Source organism: Bubalus bubalis, chromosome 13 (genome assembly GCF_019923935.1).
Source record: "Bubalus bubalis isolate 160015118507 breed Murrah chromosome 13, NDDB_SH_1, whole genome shotgun sequence".
NCBI classification, from domain to species: domain Eukaryota; kingdom Metazoa; phylum Chordata; class Mammalia; order Artiodactyla; family Bovidae; genus Bubalus; species Bubalus bubalis.
This window is the reverse complement of record NC_059169.1, coordinates 37,518,739-37,541,607: the sequence shown is the minus strand read 5'-3', so window position 1 is coordinate 37,541,607 and position 22,869 is coordinate 37,518,739. Positions and strand designations below refer to the sequence as shown.

At 36.2% G+C, this 22,869-nt stretch overlaps 1 protein-coding gene across 12 annotated transcripts in view; it reads right to left on the bottom strand.

Moving 5' to 3' along the window:
• Window positions 1–22,869, bottom strand: part of MYCBP2 (MYC binding protein 2) — a 263,442-nt gene that overhangs the window by 85,921 nt on the left and 154,652 nt on the right. For all 12 annotated transcript variants that reach the window (XM_025262731.3, XM_044927209.2, XM_044927208.2 and 9 more), the window contains 9 exons: window positions 22,358–22,458; window positions 21,418–21,636; window positions 15,496–15,721; window positions 13,905–14,023; window positions 13,177–13,264; window positions 11,901–11,950; window positions 9,129–9,301; window positions 7,326–7,470; window positions 2,035–2,250 (listed from right to left, as the gene is read on the bottom strand). In XM_025262731.3, the coding sequence (XP_025118516.3) occupies window positions 2,035–2,250; window positions 7,326–7,470; window positions 9,129–9,301; window positions 11,901–11,950; window positions 13,177–13,264; window positions 13,905–14,023; window positions 15,496–15,721; window positions 21,418–21,636; window positions 22,358–22,458 (1,337 nt within the window). The remainder of the gene's footprint in view (window positions 1–2,034; window positions 2,251–7,325; window positions 7,471–9,128; window positions 9,302–11,900; window positions 11,951–13,176; window positions 13,265–13,904; window positions 14,024–15,495; window positions 15,722–21,417; window positions 21,637–22,357; window positions 22,459–22,869) is intronic.

The window sequence follows — 22,869 nt, the reverse complement described above, 5'->3', positions numbered from 1 at the left end:
TGCTATCATAAATAGTCCCTTGGCCATACAACCTATAAACTTATTAGCAATTGATTATTTTATTTTTCCTCGCCTGGTACAGTGAAAGAGGTAATAGTTCTCTTATTTACAGCCAATCCCTTTTTATCTCTCAGAGTATCTTCACTGTCCCTTCTCAAACGTCTCATCAGTACTAAAAGATGTCTTTCTATATTCAATCTCAAGACTCTAAAGCCTTATCTCAATTCTATTTCCTCTCTTTTTATAACCAAACATCTTGAAAAACTAATGTACACTCATTTTGTCTGTAGCTATTCTCAACTCTTTTTAAAATTTTTAAAAATTTTATTTATTTTTTAATTGAAGGATCATTGCTTTACAGAATTTTGTTGTTTTCTGGTAAATCCCAACATGAATCAGCGATAGGTACACATACGTGCCCTCCCTCTTGAACATCCCTCCTATCACCCTTCCCATCTCACCCCTCTAGACTGATACTATTTTCACCTTCTCTTCACTGCAATTTAATTAACCAACTATGTCTCTAAAGCTGCTCCTGTCAAGATTGCTGCTAGATCCTTTTCAAAACTTCACTTCTGCAGCAAAACAACAGTAAACCTCCTTAATATGCTTTCTGTGACTTACAAGCCATGGCATAAGGCAGCTGGGGAAGTAGTTAGGAGATAAAATCTGGAACCAACTCCCTGGCATTTGGGTGCCCTTTGACAACGTACTCAATCTCTCTATGCTTCGGTTTCCACATATGTAAAATGGGAATAAAAACCAGTGATGTATAGGGTTGTTATGAGAATTAAACGAGTCACCATATGCACTGCAGTGGTAAAAGGGCCCAAGGTAAGAATCGGTGTCCTAGTTTATACTAGCCCTCTGGCTGGTATTCTTGCCAACATTTTTGTTTCCCTTCTCCATTTTTTTTTTTTTTAAATCTAGTAAATCAACATTTCTCAAAGTGTAGCTTTTGAATATAAATCATTCTGCATATTTGTTTTATATATATAAATTTTGGAACCTCTTTTTAGACCTACTGAATCTAAATCTTTGGATGACAGGAAAATCTCCTTTTTAAGTAAGTGCTCCTGGTGATTCTGATGTGGACAGAAGTTTGAGCATCATCATTACTGACGTTCCTCAGGACCCTGTCCTGGAACGTCTCTCTTCTCACCATGTTAGATAGACATCTCCTACTTTCATAATTTATGAATAATCCAAGTACTGATGATTCTCCAATTCTTTTCATGAGGTAAGACTGTGATCACATCAGGTTTGTAGTTTCAGCTTCTTTTTATCTATCTTCAGATGGATATTTCAGAGGTATCTAAAACCACATCCAACACTGAATCTATTATCCTCCTCAACCAAAAACTGCCCCTTCTCCAATATTATCACTCTTACTACTCAAGCTCAAAATGTTTTATTTCCTTCCTCTTTCTCTTTTCAGCATCCTCATTAGCCACCAAGTCTTACTTATCCTAAAAATCTCCTGATTCTATATTGACTGACAACTCACTAATCCAAGGGATGAGCATATCTCACCAGATTAAGTCAGCAGTCTCCTAAACAGACTTAAACCAAACCATGTCTCTTGAATACCCACCCAATTACATTCTCCATATTCCACCATAATCTTTATAAAACCAAAAATTATGTCATTCCTCCAAATGAGAGCCTACAATGGCTCACACTGCTCTCTGAAAATAGCATAATTCCTAACTTTGATTTCAAATAATGACCATCTTGATAATTTAGATTAACACTGCCTCTAAAGATTAACTAAAAAAAACAAGACAAAAATTTTAAAAACTCTGTCTAAAAGCCTCAAGCCTAAAGAGGGAAGAAACCCAAAGAGATAAGCCTAACATTTGGAAGAACCCAAAGCTGAAGGGGGCCTCAATAATAAGCTCAAAGTCTTGAAGGGGTATGTCCGAGGAATACTGGTGATTTGAAAATACACAAGCATTTTCACAGGAACTGAAATGTTTGCTACATAAATGAATGGTAAACAATAAAATTTTTCTGGGAAGTAAAATAAATTACCTTCATCATTGTTATGGCAATATATCGAGCCTCCTTCACTATCATGGGTTCATACGAAACATCCAGCTTTGGGGATGCTAGTCCGCCAAAGGTCATGTCAGTATTAGAAGATGCAGGTGGTACTGCAGGACTACCAGGAATCCTCTGAGGTTTCTTTACTTGCTCTTGTTGTAAAGATGTTTTTTTCTGAGAAACAGGAACGGCTTTCACTTCCACCTAACCAAGATATTATAAAAACCAAATGACATTATTATATAACTGTCCGTGACACATCAGAAGAAAGCAATTTACAACTTTAAACTTGCAATTCTTTAAGTTTTATGTTACCACTTGTCCCCCTAGGGCATTCCTTTTAAAGACTATTTAACAGTGCCAAACGATTATGAAGAATGCATCTCAACAGGGATCCTGAACACAGTGCAAAAGAGAGGCTTTGTTTTGGGGAATAAATAATCACAAATATCAAAACAAAATAAAAACATGTGCCACCATTAATAACATCTAGGAAAGGATAGTAAAATGTATCTACATTCTTACTGGCATTACTTTCCAGTAATCTTCACATATTTTAAAGCACTAAACTCAACTTTAGCTATACTGTTCTGCAAAGAAAAAGAACTCTACTGACAGATGTCTTACAACCTAACAGATAATAAAGCAAATTTTATACCTAAAACTTAAAGATGTTTATTTACTTTGCAGAAAGAGTACTATTAGGTGGTTTAGTCATCAACATGAACTATGAGGGCCAAGCAATCTAATTAATCTTTCCAACTCAGTTTCTTCAGTGATAAAATGGGGTGTCTTTTATCTGCTTTACTATAGAGATGCAAAGAACAGATTTCCTAAGGCATGTTAAAACACTGAAAGCACAAACTGCCTCATAAATACTCAGAAGTACCTTCCAAGAATTATAACAAAATATTACATTGTTATTTGCTATGAACTGGCAAAAAATACTTGGTCCCTCAGTCAGTCAGTCAGTCAGTTCAGTCGCTCAGTTGTGATCAACTCTTTGCAACCCCATGAATCGCAGCACGCCAGGCCTCCCTGTCCATCACCAACTCCCGGAGATCACTCAGATTCACGTCCACCGAGTCAGTGATGCCATCCAGCCATCTCATCCTCTGTCGTCCCCTTCTCCTCCTGCCCCCAATCCCTCCCAGCATCAGAGTCTTTTCCAATAAGTCAACTCTTCGCATGAGGTGGCCAAAGTACTGGAGATTCAGCTTTAGCATCATTCCTTCCAAAGAAATCCCAGGGCTGATCTCCTTCTGAATGGAGACTGGTTGGATCTCCTTGCAGTCCAAGGGACTCTCAAGAGTCTTCTCCAACACCACAGTTCAAAAGCATCAATTCTTCAGCACTCAGCCTTCTTCACAGTTCAACTCTCACATCCATACATGACCACAGGAAAAACCATAGCCTTGACTAGACGGACCTTTGTTGGCAAAGTTATGTCTCTGCTTTTGAATATGCTATCTAGGTTGGTCATAACTTTCCCTCCAAGGAGTAAGCGTCTTTTAATTTCATGGCTGCAGTCACCATCTGCAGTGATTTTGGAGCCCAGAAAAATCAAGTCTGACACTGTTTCCACTGTTTCTCCATCTATTTCCCATGAAGTGATGGGACCGGATGCCATGATCTTCGTTTTCTGAATGTTGAGCTTTAAGCCAACTTTTTCACTCTCCACTTTCACTTTCATCAAGAGGCTTTTGAGTTCCTCTTCACTTTCTGCCATAAGGGTGGTGTCATCTGCATATCTGAGGTTATTGATATTTCTCCCGGCAATCTTGATTCCAGCTTGTGCTTCTTCCAGTCCAGTGTTTCTCATGATGAACTCTGCATATAAATTAAATAAGCAGGGTGACAATATACAGACTTGAAGTACTCCTTTTCCTATTTGGAACCAGTCTGTTGTTCCATGTCCAGTTCTAACTGTTGCTTCCTGACCTGCATACAAATTTCTCAAGAGGCAGGTCAGGTGGTCTGGTATTCCCATCTCTTGAAGAATTTTCCACAGTTTATTGTGATCCACACAGTCAAAGGCTTTGGCATAGTCAATAAAGCAGAAATAGATGTTTTTCTGGAACTCTCTTGCTTTTTCCATGATCCAGCGGATGTTGGCAATTTGATCTCTGGTTCCTCTGCCTTTTCTAAAACCAGCTTGAACATCAGGAAGTTCACGGTTCACATATTGCTGAAGCCTGGCTTGGAGAATAGGCAACCACAAAGTAACCAATGCTTTAAAGACCATTTTAGCTCTTCATCATTCTGAGGATCACCCAAAGTTTCTTCTGTTCTTTTCAGATACTACTTCTGTGGCTGGCAAGAACAGGTAATTCAACAAGAGGATCTTCACAGAAATAGAAAGAAATGCATAAATGAAAGTGACAACATTACTTAAGTAATTGAGAGACATCCCAGGAACGTGGATTGCTCTTATCAGTGTCATTCCAGGGAGTTAGTAGTTTTAAGACTCTCACTGTCTACAGAAAGTGCAGGTAGCAAACATGTTTCACTAAATAACCACAATCCTGAGTTGGAGTTACGAGAAATCAGTATTTGGATTGACATTATGCTCTGGAAATATTAAAAACCCATCTGACTTTTTTAAAACACAGAAGTTTAAAGATAAATAGAAAAATTGTTCAGCTCATATACACTGCCACCATTAAAAGCTTTAAACTTAAATGTAACAAAGGAAAAAAAAAAGTAAATGCTTCCAAATCTTAAGAATTTGATTTTAAATTTTAGTTACTATTTTCATATATATTATTTTGATTTAATATTTCTTTAAACAACTATATTTACCCTCAGTAAATGAACAGGAGATGTACATCTGCCTATATACCACCAACCTTGAAATAAATCAGTAAATAATTTCATACTCTATAAGTACTGAGATAAAAAATGATAACCATTCTGCTTTCTTTTATAAACTGTGCTTCTTTGTAAACTTTGTTATTCTTTTATTTCCTATGCATTTTTCTCTTTTTACTAAGCACAATTTCCTTGGAGTAATCATTTTTATAAGTTAAAAAAATATCAGTAACAGCTGCTGTTTTAAAAAAGGATTCTGGATCTCAAAAATATTATCTGTAAACCAACTTTTATGTTCCAAATAATTGATTATTACTCTATCAGGATACTTTAGGAGTTTCTGATAAGTCTAAAATGTCCTGAAAACTTCATGCACTAACAGGCTGAAAATGAAACATACTGAATTAATTTTGTTTTCAGCTAATATGATAATGTGGTATCAATAAATCTAACATCAATAGGTATGCAAATCACTTTTCCTAAATAGTATTTATTGGAGCTTCCTAGAATATGCTTTCTATATTATAGATAAATCTGATATGAATCTGAGTATATTAACAGGCTTCAGGATTCTTGTTCTCAAGAAGCAAACTATACAGGCAAAAAAAAGAAGAGAAGAAATGAGAGAGAGAGATGGAGTTCCCTGTGGTCCAGTGGTTAAGAATCAGTGCTTTCACTGCCATGGGTCTGGGTTCAGTCCCTGAACCTGGGACCTAAGATCCCACAAACCACACAGTGCAGACAAAAACAAACACACATAAACAAAAAAGAAAGAAAAAGGGAGAGAGAGAGAGATCACGTGGCTAAAAAAGAACCCAAAGAGGAGAACAAAAATAGATAAAGCATAAAGTCTGACTCTGAAATGTAAGATGTAAACAGCCCAGATACTAAAATGCAGCAAGAGACAATAAAAGATGCAAAGGAGGAAACATAAGAAAATGCAACTAAAGATCTACTGTAAGCACAATAGTAAGTATGAACATTAAAAAGAAATGAAATGTTATGCTGACTTGGAAAATAGTAACTACGATACAGTCACATGAATAAGGGACTTACTGTGGGCTCAGAGATGGGATTTAACAATTCACAAATACACTATGAAATAAGAAATTCATCAATGAATACACAAAACCCTTCAACATATTAAAGCATACTGTATTGGGACAAAAATTCTGTCCTTGGGGAGAGTCATTTTTTTGTTATCACTATCAGAATTACTTTACTCTCTACTCCATTTTTTTTAACAATTTGTGATGCTTTTTACATTCTAAAGAGTAATTCTTAGCATGAAAACACTTTGATGGGGTATGATCTTCCTTAAAAAGGTAAGCTAGAAGAGAAAATGTAAGAGTGAAGCATACTGTATGGATATGTATTATGTATACTGTATGTAATTAAAAGAATACATACTCTTCTATCCTATATATGTTTGTTTGGGTCACGATGAAACTCTTGCGGGCGGTCATGGCCAAAACATTGAAAGCCACTAGTAAAGCCTGAATTCTGTTTAGTATCAGGGCCAAATGCTTTTCCATACAGTTTTACTTACTGGTCTTAAGACATATAAACTATTGTCCTCTTTTTTTTTTTTTTTAAACTATGAATCAAGTAAGAGGTGCCAGTGGTATTGTGCTTCTCCATGGTACAAATGAAATAATGTACCAACTAGCTGAAAAAGTGCTAGTATATTGAGGTAAAATCAGCTTCTCTGTGAGTAAAAAAGATTTCAAGGCTTAATCAACTCCAAATAACCTAATCATTTTGTAAATACAACTTCAAGGGGCCAGCGTAGCTGGGGATTGCCTATACAAACTTCTGTTCGATATTCACTGTTTCCAGAAATCTAATAAAAGTTTTAAATAAGATATTTAATTAATATATAACATAGAGGACTTAATTTTATGTCTTTACTATAATATGCTCTAAAATGTCATTATTAACTAATGTCTCAGGGAAGAGGTGTTCAGAGAACTATATTCTTCAGTATAGCACATAACTAGTTCCATTCCTCATTCTTTTACAATCCAAATTTAGGTATTTCTGATTTATTTAATAAGTATCAATATTATATTTTAAACGTTGCTTCAGTAGTACCAAATGCAAAACATATTAAAGTCTTTTAAAAACATACATAAAATTTTTAAATGTATTCTTTCATTTATTTGTTCAATGACTAATATATGATGGTCTTCCCTCTGTGTGATTAGCACTCTTTTGATGGACACTTTCTTACCCTCCCTTTGAATCATCATGGCATCTAGCATATCTGAAGCAAAATCCAAAAAGTATAAAACTTGGATAACTGAGTACTGATTAATGTGAACAAATCATTTAAAAATTTTCAGCTTCCTTCACTGCATATAAGTAAGGAGCGTACTGCAAATAGACTCTAAGCTCTTGTCATTTCTAAAATTTTATGAGTTACAATAGTGCATAGATGTCTATTAATTTAATCCCACTACAATTACCTTCATGTTGGGAACGTGTACCACATCTCCATACTGGTCTTTCGTTTGCACCGTGATGGTGGTAGGCCAACCACACCGAATATCATCCTTATTCAGAATCAAAGATGTTTTCTGAGGATCAGCATAGGAATCTGGCTGAAGCCACCTAACAGGGATGAAAAAACAAGTAAACAAAAAATCAAACATTCATCAATATCTTCACTGATTAAAATGAAACTAGGCCAAATGAATAAAACTATACTAAACAAAGTGCTAAAAGGATTATCATTGCCAACTTAGTAATAAGGACCATGGGCTTCCCAGATGGTGCCAGTGGTAAAGAACCTGCTGGCCAACGCAGCAGACCTAAGAGATTAAGTGTTCAATCCCTGGATCAGGAAGATCCCTTAGAGGAAGGTATAGCAACCCACTCTAGTATTCTTGCCTGGAGAATCCCCATGGACAGAGAAGCCTGGTGGGCTATGGTCCACAGGGTCGCACAGTCAGACACGACTGAAATGACTTAGCATGCACACACAATAAGGATAACAAGTATTAACTTCCTGGAAATTATTAATGACAAATTCATTAAACAAATATGCTAAAGCTTATGAAATTTTTGATGATTACAAATAAATCAGAAACAACTGTAAAATCAGAAAGTGTGAAATTTTAACTATGGTTGGTTTAAAATAACCAAGAAAATGAATTTAGGTTGTATATACTTAGAAGTCCCAAATAACACTACTTAAGGAAGGTCTGCCTAATTGCCAACCTGAAGACCTGGGTAAGAGCAGCATTTCTGTCAAAACAGAAACAGAAGTGACATTTTGCTTGCTGGGGAGCAAAAGGCTGGAAATACACTACCTTCTCTTTACACAGCTTAGTAACGATTTTCCCTCACTACCATTCCTTCCATGCAAATTCTATTTTTTGTGATATCCATGCCTGAATTCTTTGCATGATCTACATTCAAGTTGTCGTGTGAGATGATTGATGAGTAAATTCTGTGATGAATACTACACGAAAAGGTCCATGAAGAAGGCAGTGAGGCTGACTTAAAAGATGTTTTCTATTTTTCTCCAATCACCACTTTGGTTTTTAAAAACTAAAAAGTAATCTCTGTATTTTTAAAATTAAAGCCAGAAAGAAGGTTATATTTCTGTATTTACTAGTTTGGTGCCATATATAGTCGCTCAGTCGTGTCTGGCTCTTTGCGACCCCATGGACTAGCCCGCCAGGCTCCTCTGGTCCATGTGATTCTCCAGGCAAGAATACTGGAGTGGGTTGCCAAGCCCTCCTCTGGGGATCTTCCCAACCCAGGGATTGAACCCAGGTCTCCCACACTGCAGGTGGATTCCTTACTCTCTGAGGCATGTTTACTAGTGAAATTACTCAAGTCAGCATATTTGTTCACCTTCAAAAAAAGCAAATAGCAACAAAATAAATGTTAACTCTAAAAAATTATCTGATTTAAATTCTTAATTTATATCTGCATTAACTGTAGATTTGGAAAAAATCCTCATATTAAGATAAATATAGTCACAAATTTAGGAGTTTAGTATAGATATTAAATATTACCATCAAATTCACGGACTTCTCTATTTTACCATGTAGTCTTTATATTTTTAACAATTATTATATATTTTTAAAATATACTGAAATATTAACTACTACTTTATATTTCAGAAAGTCCAAAACACATAAACTACATTATTTTAGGTGGCACTGTAACATCCTAATGACTCCTCTCCTTTCTCTTCAGAAATGAAAACTAAGGTAAGCCCTGGAGGAAAATCACTATAGGACTTAAGAGTGTATTACCTCGCAAGCCTTCCACCACTTGATCCTGGAACACAAGCAATAAAATCGTCCAGAAAGGATTGTTCATTGCTCTGGATTTGAAGTGGTAAGTTTCCTTCTAGTGCCTCCAATATAGTTGGTGAATGAGAAAGAGCTAAACCCTTTCCAAGAATACCAGAATGGGTTTTGCACACCTGTTGGGTAAAAGAGAACATTTATATTTTAAAATATGAAACTCTAATCACATGATTGTTTTGAATTTGCACCCAATTTTAGATAGGCCTTTTTTGGGGAAATCGTTTTCTCCCCACGTCCCAGTGCTCCTTTACTCTGAACAGTAGAAAACTTACAGCAGGGAAAAACTTGGGATAATACTTTCAGTTTCATTCCACTCACAAAAGGAAGTGATTTATCTGAGTTTTGCAGGTTAGAGCTAATGCTGCATCTCCCCCCACCCAAGCTCTCCGCATGTTTCTCTGCATGTGTCACATCCCCGTTTGTCAGGGCCAGGGCTCCCCTCTAAAGACTGCTGTAGAGGTTGCCCGCTTTCTGTGTCTCTGTTACTGGTGGTTCTCTTGGGTAGGCTGTGTCTGTGCTCTTGGGCAGGTGGGTACCAAGGTCTTGACTCAGGCAAAAAGGTGATGGAAGCCTGACTGTGCCTGCACCTACACTGCATTAGCCTGTGTAAGCCTTATTAAAGTTAAGGAAAAAGGGCAGATAAAACAGAAATTTTAGTCCTCAACTAGATGAGAAGCACACCTTACATTTTATTTTATTTTTTTTAATTTTATTTTATTTTTAAACTTTACATACCTGTATTAGTTTTGCCAAATATCAAAATGAATCCGCCACAGGTATACATGTGTTTTTAGAAAGACTTGCTGCAAGTGCTAAAACTCTAGAAAAATCTTAATGACTGTATAATGAATTTCAAAACAAATTATTTTTCATGGAAAACTATTATATTTCCAGTTCTTTCAATTCTACAACAGTAACTCCTGCATTTTATGAACCATGCAATTTCTAAATCATAATCTTTAATATCAAACAGACCTGAGTCCAAATTCAGACTTTGGATGAGTTATTGCTATGTCCTCTTAAGCTAACAAGTTACAGACCATTCCTGAATCAGTTAAAGGTATAAACTGGTGATCGAACGATCTCTTGTAGTTATTATACAATTTAAATAACTTATTTAAATGGGGCTTCCTAGGTGATGTAGCAGTAAAGAATCCGCCTGCCAATGCAGGAGATGCAAAGAGGTGTAGGTTCGATCCCTGCATCAGGAAGATCCCTGGAGGAAGAAACGGCAATCTGGTCCAGTATTTTTGCCTGCAAAATTCCATGGACAGAGGAGCCTGGTGGGCTGCAGTCCATGAGGTTGCAAAGAATTGGCATGACTATATACCTAAGTATATAGTGTGTATACCTAAGTATACACACACAACACATTTAAATGCTCACTACCTGCCTAACAAGCATGGGTTTTAATGTATGTTAGACCATCACGGCTACCTTACATGCCAAAAAGGTGTGTAATTTGGGACATCACTTTTTTCTTTATTGGGGCACAATAAAGATCTCCTCACATCTGGCCTAAATAACATTCTATAAGCCATAATACCTTGGATGATGAGCTACTTGATGGATTTCCTTAGCTAGAATGCTATATGACACATAGCATGTTCACCAAACATTTTTTGAATTAATTTTTATTTTTCTATCTTAAGATACAGAGATTTAACTTTTCTAAAAGGAAAAACAAAAGCTGGTGGGATTTTAAAAAATGTAAGTTTCTTAACATTATTGAGGACACCATGGCTCCCTACAATTAGAGCACAGTGATCAAGATCATGGACTTTGTCACCAAATTGCCAAAGGTCAAACTCTAGACCAGTTGCTCACTAGCTGTGTGATTCTGAGCCAGTTACTTAAGTTCTTTGTATCTCAGTTTCCTTATCTATAGTTAGGAGTTCCTACTTCATAGGACTGTTGTAAGGACTAAATGATTTAAAAGTATAAAACAAAGTTAAAGATCAAATAAATGTTTGTTTTTATTATTACTGCTGTAATCATTTCAGAAAATAAATAACATGTAAACCACTAACTGTAAGTATTAGAAGACCTGGATACTAGCCTCAATCTCCCAGTTGGCTGAATTTTTAATCAAAACTTCTCTGAACTGATATAATTGTCAGATACAAGAGAAAATAGTGATTTCAAAGTGTAACTGCAGAAATAGACAGATAATGTCAAAAATATGGCAAACTACTGGAGAAGGAAATGGCAACCCACTCAAGTATTCTTGCCTGGAAAATTCCATGGACAGAGGAGCCTGGTGGGCTACAGTCCATGGGGTCACAGAGTCAGCCACAATTGAGCACACCAGTACAGCATATGGTAAACTATAAAGTTTCTCTATAGATATTATTTCCATTACTATTACTAACATCTTTTTTCTAACTGGAAAATAAAACTTCTTTCAAGATCTAATTTCAATGTCCACCCCTGGACAAAACCCTCCTCTGGGCCCTTGGTAGCTCTTCTTCCTCCAGCAGGGCTTACATCTCACTCCAGAGTCAACACCCACTGTGCAGTTCAGTAAGGGCTCATACAGGGGTTGATTCCATCAAGGGGAGCAATTATGAGTTATTTATCTTTATAACTGCCAATTGTAGAATGAAATACTCAATGAATGAGTGCTATGCTCAAGAAAAACAAGGTTGATTTGAGTGAAAATTTGGCTTAAAATTAATGTACAAAGTTTATCCTTATAATTATTGAGGACAATACCTGTAAAGCAGCCTCTTCAAGAATTTCAAGATCCTCCTCTAATTCATTACCTGGTATGTAAATGAAAAGGTTTACCAAAATATATCAATGTTTCATTTAACTTTCTAGTCTTCTGCATTCATTACATGTTCTCCAAAAATTGATATTCCAAATTGAAGAGAACTATTATCATTCTGGATAAATCTCAGTGGTTTAAATTTTAAAATGCTTATTTTCAGTGTGAATATAAGCTGTAATTCTCAAGACAATACTAAAAAAAGCACCCATCAAGTGTATCAAAAGATATATATTACATTTATATACACAAATGTATATTTTTACTTTAGTGTATTTATCTAAGAAAAAAAGAGAAAAACTGATTATTCAGAACCTGAGTCTTTCTTTTTCAGTTATATTACAGAAGAACTTCATCTTTAGTAAACAACAGTTACTGACAGGAAAGCCCAAGATAGTGACTGTATTCTCTAAACATTTTCTGCTTTACTGCTTGATGTAGAACATTTATTGAATTTTCTGATAGCTTAATGAACTTATAAAATATTATAACCAAAGTGATACATGTTCAATGGGAAATATTTGAATTATACAGAAGTGCAGAATGAAAAATTCTGCCACCATCCCCTTTCAAAGATACAGTATCAACAGTTTCCTATGTATTGTTCTAAAAACTTTGTATGCAAATAATCATTGTATGTATGTGTCAGCCTACATACACGGGAACATACACATATATTAACATATATATATATATACAATATGATGTTCAAAAAAATGAACATCATATAATTATATAATCTGGACATCTTTCTTGGCCTGGACATATAGGTTTACTTTTCTGTTACTGTATTTAACAGCTACTTACATCTGTTTTGTATAGATATACCATCGCTGATTGAACAGTTCCCAACTGACAAACATTTTGGTTGCTCCTAGGTTTTATAACCACAAGTACTGATAAATTAATCTATCTTATAATGTATGTTTTTGAGTATTTGTGAAAATATGTATAAAAATGCTATATCAAAAGGTATATTTATATAAAATTTGAATAGTTATTGACAAATTTCCTTCAAAGAGGTTGTAGCAATTTCCTTCACATGAATAGAACACAAATGTCTCATTGTCTCTAGTATAGTAAGCAGCTGCCCATGAATATATGTGACTGTTAAATTCATTTTGCTAAACTATTTTCAGGATGTTTTTTTAATAAACATTCTATTTGTAATTTTGTAACTTTTTTAAAAATCATGAATACCTAGTACAAGATCACACTTACCAATAGGAAGTGCTAGATCCTTTTTCATCAAAGCTGCTGCACAAACCCCACCAAGATTAGCTAGTTCTTTTTCCAACTGAATGACTCCCTGGAGAATTGAAAAAAAAATCTGATGCTGTAAAAACTGTTTGGAAGATGCAATTTTTGAGAGATGATGTGGATTATCAAAAAATGTGACTTGCATTCCAGCATAACATTTGAAACAAAAAGAAAGCATGTATTAGCAGCTAATGGTTAATTAAGAGTTTAAGAGATTCAATATTATGTCTCACATTGGTTATACTGTTTCAGACCAACAGCTCATAGTCCAAAGGATTTTTCATTTATTACTTTGATGGAACATGATCACTGTTTCACCTTAACTTTTTTTTTAAACAGTACTACTTGAAATCTTTACGACAGATATTAAGTTAGTGCGTTTGTGAAATTAGCTTACAAAAATCACTCAGAAAGGTACAGTCACCAACCAGGTTTGGAACAGGCAGGATTATACTACGTCTTTAAAGGCTGGGTCATGCTGCACAGACTCTGATCTCTCCACATATTAAAAACAGCAATACCAGACACAATTAATTTGTACAAAATTAAACTACAAAATAGATTATACACCCTAGCTTAAAATAAAATTTCAGGCTTCTTGAATATAGACAGCAAACACAATCCAAGTCAATAGTAGCCCTCAGAAACACAATCTTCCTTAACAGAATAAGAAGATAATTCATTCTCACCTCATCAGGTCCAGGGCTAAACTCATATCCAATTGCAAAACATTTGAAACCATAGAAAGAAGCTTTGTCATCTTTCACATAATCTGATGCAGTCTCCAATGAAAAAAGGGCCTCATTCCCTAAGAAAAAAAACTAACACTGAGTTCAAAATCTGAAACAACTTTATTAAAGTCTCCTTACTTTTATCCATCTCAAGATAGGTAGCAATACAAATCAGGCTTCCCGGGTGGCGCAGTGGTAAAGAATTCATCTGCCAATGCAGGAGCTGTAAGAGATGTGGATTTGATCCCTGGGTAGGGAAGATCTGGAGAAGGAAATGGCAACCACTCCAGTATTCTTGCCTGGAAAATCCCATGGACAGAGAAACCTGTTGGACTACAGTCCATGGGGTCGCAAAAGAGTCGGACATGACTTGAACACACATGCACTAAATAATGTATTCGGTTTTGGGGTTTCTACATTTACTTGAACAAAACTGTGCTAAAAACAACACTAGAAACAATAAAACCATACCAGGTTGTTATTTTTCTTTATGATTTAATTCTTCTTAATCACATGTCCTAAGTAAGTTACATGAGCAATCACTGTCAATTATCTGTCAATTACTGAAGTGACCTGTATGTGTAAGTAGCTCAGTCATGTCCAACTCTTTGTGACCCCATGGACTGTAGCCCACCAGGCACCTCTGTCCATGGGATTTTCCTAGCAAGAATACTGGAATGGGTTGCCATTTCCTTCTCCAACTGAGATGACCTGGGTTAGCCTTTTTTCTAAGCTGGAATCTGGCTTTGATCTCTTCACAAACAAACACGGCAGGTCATATCAGAAGAAAGAAGCTTCTGAATTCGAACTGGCTCTCGGTTTGCAAGATCACGGGATCACTTAACTTATGGTTAAGTGGTTAAAAAAACAACAGACTACAATAACAAATCTGTGGCACCCACCTGGCCACAAATACTCTTCAAGCTTGAAAACAAAGCTTTACATAACTTAGTGGGCTCCATGGGTCACTAGCTCTCTTGAAAGAAAGAAGTCCTCAGCAACTTTTTAAAATTCAACACTTACTGGGAAAATAAACACCTAATCCAACTTTTTCTATAGTTTGGCCTCAGTATTAACTCTCTGCTTTGGTCAAGCTTCCCCGGCGGCTCAGACAGTAAAGAATCTGCCTGCATTGCAGGAGACCTGGGTTCAGTCCCTAGGTCGGGATGATCCCCCAGAAAGGGCATGGCAACCCACTCCAGTACTCTTCCCTGGAGAACCCCATGGACAGAAGAGCCTGGAGGGCTACAGTCAATGGGGTCGCAAAGAGTCAGATACAACTGAGTGACTGACACACTTTCTTTGGACAAGCTAATCTTTTCTCACAAGATCCTCAGAACAGTCTCTTTTCTAAACCTTGGTCATGTTATGCCCAGTGCCCAGAGAGTCTTCACTAATAAACAGCAATCTAGATACAGAGTAAGTCTTGAAGACATTCTTCTGAAAATTAAATAAACATTTTCAATAGTGTATCTTTACTAAACATAATCCTTATAAATGCATGTATTTTACCACATAAAACAAAATAAGACAAAAAAAAAAAACTTACCTGGCAACACTAACACCATAGTAGGCCACCCAGAGGACCCTGAAAATTTCTTTAGTTCTATCCAGGAATTCAGATTTTCATGAACAGCTGTCAACTTTGGTCCATATCCTGAATTCTGAACAATTCTAATGGGGATCAACAAACGGAGGACGTCTTCCGACTGTGCAGTGCCACACTGAGGGTCAAACTCGAGTGTCATCCACCGCACGCACTCTGGGAATGTCACCTGAAGTCAACAGACAAGAGGCCACTCACATAAGAAGAATCAGATTTTAGCTTCTGGTCTAGTTTAGAAGTAGGACATCATACTGGAAATGATGCCTTCATTTGATGAAGTTGATGCCTTCAACTTACTGTAACATTAATGTTAAGTAAGGAATTGATACTGTAAAATTTTAAGAATTAAGTGATCAGAAACCAAGGTATTAATGGTCAGTATCAATTGTCTCTGCTCTCCCGTTGTAATATCTATTGTTTTCTAATATGTGGTTGATACTGCATTGTGTCTAAGTATATACTGATATCATTAAAAAAACAATTACAAAACTGCTTAATTTCTGAAAAAAAAAAAAAAAGCTATCTGATTTTCCTGTAAAAGAGCTTATTTACATAATAAATTTTCCATTTCAGTCAGTATGCATTTAAGGAATATAGGTAGGTAACTGACAATGTAATTGCGTAGGTAAAATATAAAGATACACTGATGGAAATGAATAAATCATTAAAATGTAAGGTTTTAGTCACGTTTAGGTTATCTACCATTCATAGTACCTAATACAAATGCTTCTTCTCATTAACCAAAAAAACTTTGCAACTTCAAATATTATGCGAATATAAACACACACACTTATACACTTGATAAAAGCCTTGATTTTTATAGTCTTCTATCCTAAAATTTTACTGTATGCAGGAGTTTATGATGGCACATAATTACATGTATTTTTAAAGCCATTTTAAAGTTTCTGTCATCATCATAGCAGAAGGAATTCTGTAATTGTAGTCCAATTACAGTTAAGCAGGACCATGTCAAGTAGTAAACTATGAACTGGTTGTAGGACATGACATAAACCTTAAGAAATTTCCCAAGTATGATATTAATCTAAAAAAAATTACTTTAGACTATATTTAGTAAAGGATTTTTTATAATCCTTAAATAAAAAACTCAACGTAGTTCACAGTAACATAAATGTAAATTAAAACTAAACTGAGGCACCATTTTCCCAACATTCTTCCCATTGTATTGGCAAAAGCTCCCAAATTTAAACACATACTCCTTTGGGGAGGCCGTGAGAAAATAAACATTCCCATATGTTGTTGGTGGGACACAAAAAGCCATAACTTCAATGGAAGGGAACTGTCAACATCTAGCAAAACTACACTCACCGTCTGAATCAGCAATTCCAGATATACCGAGCACAAGGCTCCCCATTCTTTGCTTAACCCAGCAATCCTACTTCTAGAAGTTTAGTTTGAAGATATGCCTCTAACAATATGGAAACAAAAACAAACAAAAAACCCCCAACCATATGCACTGTTTATTCATTGCAAAAAAAAAAAAAATTAAAACACCCCAGATGCTCACACATCAGACTGGCTCAAAGACTATGATACATCTTGACAACACTGGAGCACTATGAAGTTGTAAAAAGGAATGAGGATGATCTCTATAAATGGATATGGAGAGATTTTTACACACAGTGTTACTTTTAAAAAGCGAAGTACAAAGTAGTATATACAGTGTGCTATTTTTTTAAACAAAGAAGGAAAATAAGACTACATCTAAATCAATCTTTATGATTTTTTTTCCAAAAAAGAATGCAGTAAGGATAAACCATGATACTTACTGGAGTAAGGCAGAAGCAGAGAAGGAAAAGGACTTATAATTCTGAGTATGTCGCTTTATTTAATTTTATTTCTGTAGCTATATTAGTATTTCACATAGTTTAAAACTAATATTAAATCAAGTGGGGCAGGGGAAAAACTCATAAAAATTAAGTACAAATAAACAAGACTAACTTTATATTAAACTAATCATATAGCCACCTACACACATATATATATAATGAACTACTCCAAACAACTTCTGAATAAAGTACTTTGATTATATTAATGTTAGTAGGGTTAATATAAAAAACATTGCAAAGAAACTTTATTTTATGTAGTATTTTTAATTTTTATAGTGGCATACATAAACAAAAATGGTATGAAGAAAATACCTCAGTGGTTTTGACTGGAATTAGTAAGAAGTGCTCAAAAACTGATGAAAACACAGGAAAAGGACACAGAATCTAGTTTGAACAGAATTCCCCTGACCAAATCAATTGAAATTTGAGCATCAAACTGAATGACAGCAAAAGATTGTAACGCTGAGCAAAAAGAGAATCTCTGAGTACATACTGGTATAAATACATGAAATAAATATATAAATGACTACACTTTTTAAAGTAGAAGGGGTGAGAAACTCTTCTTTATAACAGAACACCAGCAGGGAGGAAAAACAGAATTAGAAAACCACCATCTTGCAACCACCATACCAATAAATGATTTCGGTAAGAATAACCAAAGTGAAAGTGAAGTCACTCAGTCGTGTCTGACACTTTTCAACCCCATGGACAGTAACCCACCAGGCTTCTCTGTCCATGGGATTTTCCAGGCAAGAATACTGGAGTGGGCTGCCATTTCCTTCTCCAGGGGATCTTCCCAATCCAGGGATCGAGCCCAGGTCACCTGCATTACAGATAGACAGATACATAGACCTACATTACAGATAGCTTTACTGTCTGAGCCACAAGGGAAGCCCTAGAATAACCAAAGGGTGCTAGAATTTGTTGAAAGACAGTATTTTTTACACAATCTCTAACCCATGGATATTTACCCATAGACATTTTCAAAGGAAAAAAAAAGATGCTTTTTTTTGGTGGAACTGTCACCTTAATCAAGTGACTAAGTATAGCATATTGAAAAGCAGAGACATTACTTTGCCAACAAAGGTCCGTCTAGTCAAGGCTATGGTTTTTCCTGTGGTCATGTATGGATGTGAGAGTTGAACTGTGAAGAAGGCTGAGTGCCAAAGAATTGATGCTTTTGAACTGTGGTGTTGGAGAAGACTCCTGAGAGTCCCTTGGACTGCAAGGAGATCCAACCAGTCCATTCTGAAGGAGATCAGCCCTGGGATTTCTTTGGAGGGAATGATGCTAAAGCGAAACTCCAGTACTTTGGCCACCTCATGCGAAGAGTTGACTTATCGGAAAAGACTCTGATGCTGGGAGGGGTTGGGGGCAGGAGGAGAAGGGGACGACAGAGGATGAGATGGCTGAATGACATCACTGACTCGATGGACATGAGTCTGAGTGAACTCCGGGAGTTGGTGATGGACAGGGAGGCCTGGTGTGCTGCGATTCATGGGGTCGCAAAGAGTCAGACACGACTGAGCAACTGAACTGAACTGAAGTACTTCCTGATGGGACACATTGAGGAGAACACGACAGGTTGCCACCCAAAATGCACAACCTGAATCTAATCATTAAAAAACTATCAATGAAATACAAATAAAATAATATTTTTTTACAAAACCACTGATTGTGTTCTTCAAAAACACCAATATCGTAAAAGATGAAGAGAGGCTGAGGAACTATTTCAGATTAAAAAGACAGAAGTGGCCTAACAACTAAATGCATGTTTGAACCTGAGAGGATCCTGTGCGTGCGTGCTAAGTCACTTCAGTTGTGTCCGACTCTCTGCGACCCCATGAACTGTGTAGCCCACCAGGCTTCTCTGTCCATGGGATTCTCCCAGCAATAACACTGGAGTGGGTTGCCATTTCCTTCTCCATGGGATCTTCCTGATCCAGGGATTGAACCTGTATCTCCTGAGGCACCTGCACTGCTGGAAGATTCGTTAATGGTGAGCCACCAGGGAAGCCCAGTCTGGGTTTAAAAAAATTCTATGAACACAGATGGGAAAAATGGCAAATGTTCAAACCACAGCACTTTGAAAAAATCGCAGGTTTCAGACTTGAGGCAGAAATGTGTAAGCCTCTTATAACATCTTATACCAGAGCCTGTAACATCTTACACCAGGCAGTGAGGATGCTATGAATGACTACAGGGGATGTCTCTAAAGGACTCAGGAGGAGTCTATCAAAAAAAAGTCCAATTTCTTAAATAAAATTCAAGGAAACAAAAAAAAGAGAGATGGAGGGGAACACTAGATTAAAAGAGACTTAAGAAACACAACCAATCATAATGTATCAATCTCATTTGGATTCTAATTCAAATATTTAAAAATGTACATATGGAATAACATGAAGGAATTATTAGTTTTTTTAAAGTGTGAGAATGACATTATTTTTTACAGGTCCTTATATTTTTAGAGATACAAAAAAATCCATGAATATGCTTTAAACTATATTGTTGTTGTTTAGTCACTAAGTCACTTGTGACTCTTTTGCAACCCAATGGACTGTAGCCCTCTGTATATGGGATTTCCCAGGCAAGAATACTGGAGTGGGTTACCATTTCCCCCTCGAGGGGATCTTCCTGACCCAGGGATCAAACCCACATCTCCTGCATTGTCAGGCAGATATTTTACCAATGAACCACCTGAGAAGCCCTTAATATAATATGAGAAGGGACAAAAGAGTGGGGAATAAATACAAGAGTTTGACCAATAGTTGATAACTGGTGACTGGGATGATGCACAAATGGGCTACACTATACTGGTGCATCTTTTCATATGTTTACCATATTCTACAACAAAGAGCTGAATATTTTACAAATGGTAAAGAATACACCTGCCAATGCAAGGGATGCAAGAGACGTGGGTTCAGTCCCTGGGTTGGGAAGATCCCTTGGTGCAGGAAATGGCAACCCATTCCAGTGTTTTTGCCTGGAAAATTCCATGGGCAGAGGAGCCTGGCAGGTTATAGTCCTTGGGGTCACAAAGAATTGGACATGACTGAGTGACTGAGTACCAAAACGTAAACTTATAATTAAGTGGACAAATTCTCTTTCTCCCCCTTAAATGATACAATTTAGAAAGCAAGGAATAGGATTTTGAATACTCTATAAAAACATTTAAATATTTTATATGTACATTTTAACATTATGTGTAGTATTATAAATCCTGCACTGGGTATATAAATTTTCAGAGATCAGGCTGTGGTATAACTAACATCAGTCCAAAAAAGTTGATTTTCGTTTATTATTTTTTAAAGTTTTTATTGAATTTGTTACAGTATTCCTTCTGTTATTAACGCCTTTTTTTTTTTTGACCCTGACGCACGTGGGTTCCTAGCTCCCCGACCAGGTATCGAACCCGCAACCCTGCACTGGAAGGCAAAGTCTCAATGACTGGACCACCAGGAATGTCCCCAAATATGTGATTTTTAAATGTTAATGCTTATATCCACTATTATGATAAACAATATGCAATTGAGCATTGCACACAGCCTTGTACTTACAAAAAGATATGAAAATACCTTTCATAAACCCCATAAAAGTGTACTATTTAACAGTAAAAATTCTGTCTTAAACCCTTTTGTGTGCTTGACAGTGTCTAACCACCTGCTGATTTTCTATGCATAGAAGTTACACTTCTGAACAGAGGGTAAGTATCCTTTAAGAAATCAATGAACATGAACATGAACATGAACATGAAGTCACTCAGTCGTGTCCGGCTCTTTGCGACCCCATGAACTGTAGCCTACCAGGCTCCTCTGTCCATGGGATTTTCCAGGCAATAGTACTGGAGTGGATTGCCATTTCCTTCTCCAAGGGATCTTCCCAACCCAGGGATTGAACCTGAGTCTCCCATGTCGTAAACAGACGCTTTACCGTCTGAGCCACCAGGGAAGTCAAGAAATCAATACAGAACATCAAATCAAGTTTTAAGTTTAAACGGTTCCTAGGAATCAGTGCCCACCTTGTAGTGCATGACACATGCAGGCTTATAGGGGTGCTCGCTCTCTATGACAGCATAGTGATTAGAGGTCGTACAGGCAGACAAGCCTTGTTCAGGCTGATTTCCTGTGGTACTATCTGTTGACTGATTAGGATTGAAGGCAGGGGGTGCATACTTCTGATTCAGAATGGCAACTGAAGGAAGTAACTGTTGGACAAGTCCAAAGACTTCTACAGCCACCTAGTATAAAAAAGAATGATTAAGTGAGATAGTAAGTGTGAAAGTTGCTTTAAAGTTATTAATTACTGTAATTGTTGATTATCCTTATTCTTAAGAATTTCCATTTAGAGTTTCTTCTAGTTACATTTTCACTCAAAGAGAAATTTGTACTATGGGAAAAAAAGATTTAGCTTAAAAGTCTTAGGTGTTACATGAATATAACCACGTTTATATATTTAAACCCTTCTGCCTTTCTGTGATCTGCAATAAATTAGGTTTTACTCAAAATTTATTATGCCAAAGGATCAGTAGTTTATCATTTCTTCCATGTCTTGAATATTTCACAATTTAACAACCTTTTTACATTGCTATTTTTATACAAAATGGAGGTTTGGCATCAACATTATAAATTTTAAAGGTCTTAATTAACTTAAGCTTTCCTTACATATCATATTCTAAAATATATTTCTTATCTCCAAGTTCTTCAAATGTAAAGCCAATAAACAATACTATTACAAATTAATACTATCACAAAACAATACTATTACAAAGTAAACTAGGAAGTGATACTAAGATCAGAGAGTTAGTTATTTAACTAATAACTTCTACCATGTACATGTCTTTCTACTTGTTACCTGTAACCCAGATGCCTGAAAGATTATTTTTAAAGGAAAGACACAAAGTCTAAATAAAACTACATTTACCAAAAAAAGATTCAAAGTTAGAGAATTGAATTACACACCTTAGGAATAGCAGCAGCTACTGGTCCTATGTAGGCTATAATAAGGGGAAGCAGCATGGAAAACAGACTGGAAGAGCTAAGCAGTTCTGGAATGTCATCAGCTAAAAAAGGCATTAATACTACAGTTAGAAAGCAATTTCACTGTAACATATATACAACTGTACTAAACCTATATTCTAGTGTCTTGAGTAAAATTATAGTTGACATTGACCAAGTACTTATCAAGGACCTGGCACTATTCTAAGGGCTCTACACACATTATCTCCATTAATCCTTACAATAAGGTTCTTTATTATCGCCCCTTGTTTAGAAGTGGAAACCAAGGCACATAGTGTTTAAGTAAGTACCTTATCCAAAATCATACATCTGTAAAATGACAGAACCGGAATTAGAACTCAGGGTTACAGTCATGATGTTAAACCAGTACTCTTGGTGCCATACATGGCTACACGTCTGAAGCTGGGCAAATAACATAATCTTTGTGTGCAGGTCACTCAACTGTAATGGAGGAT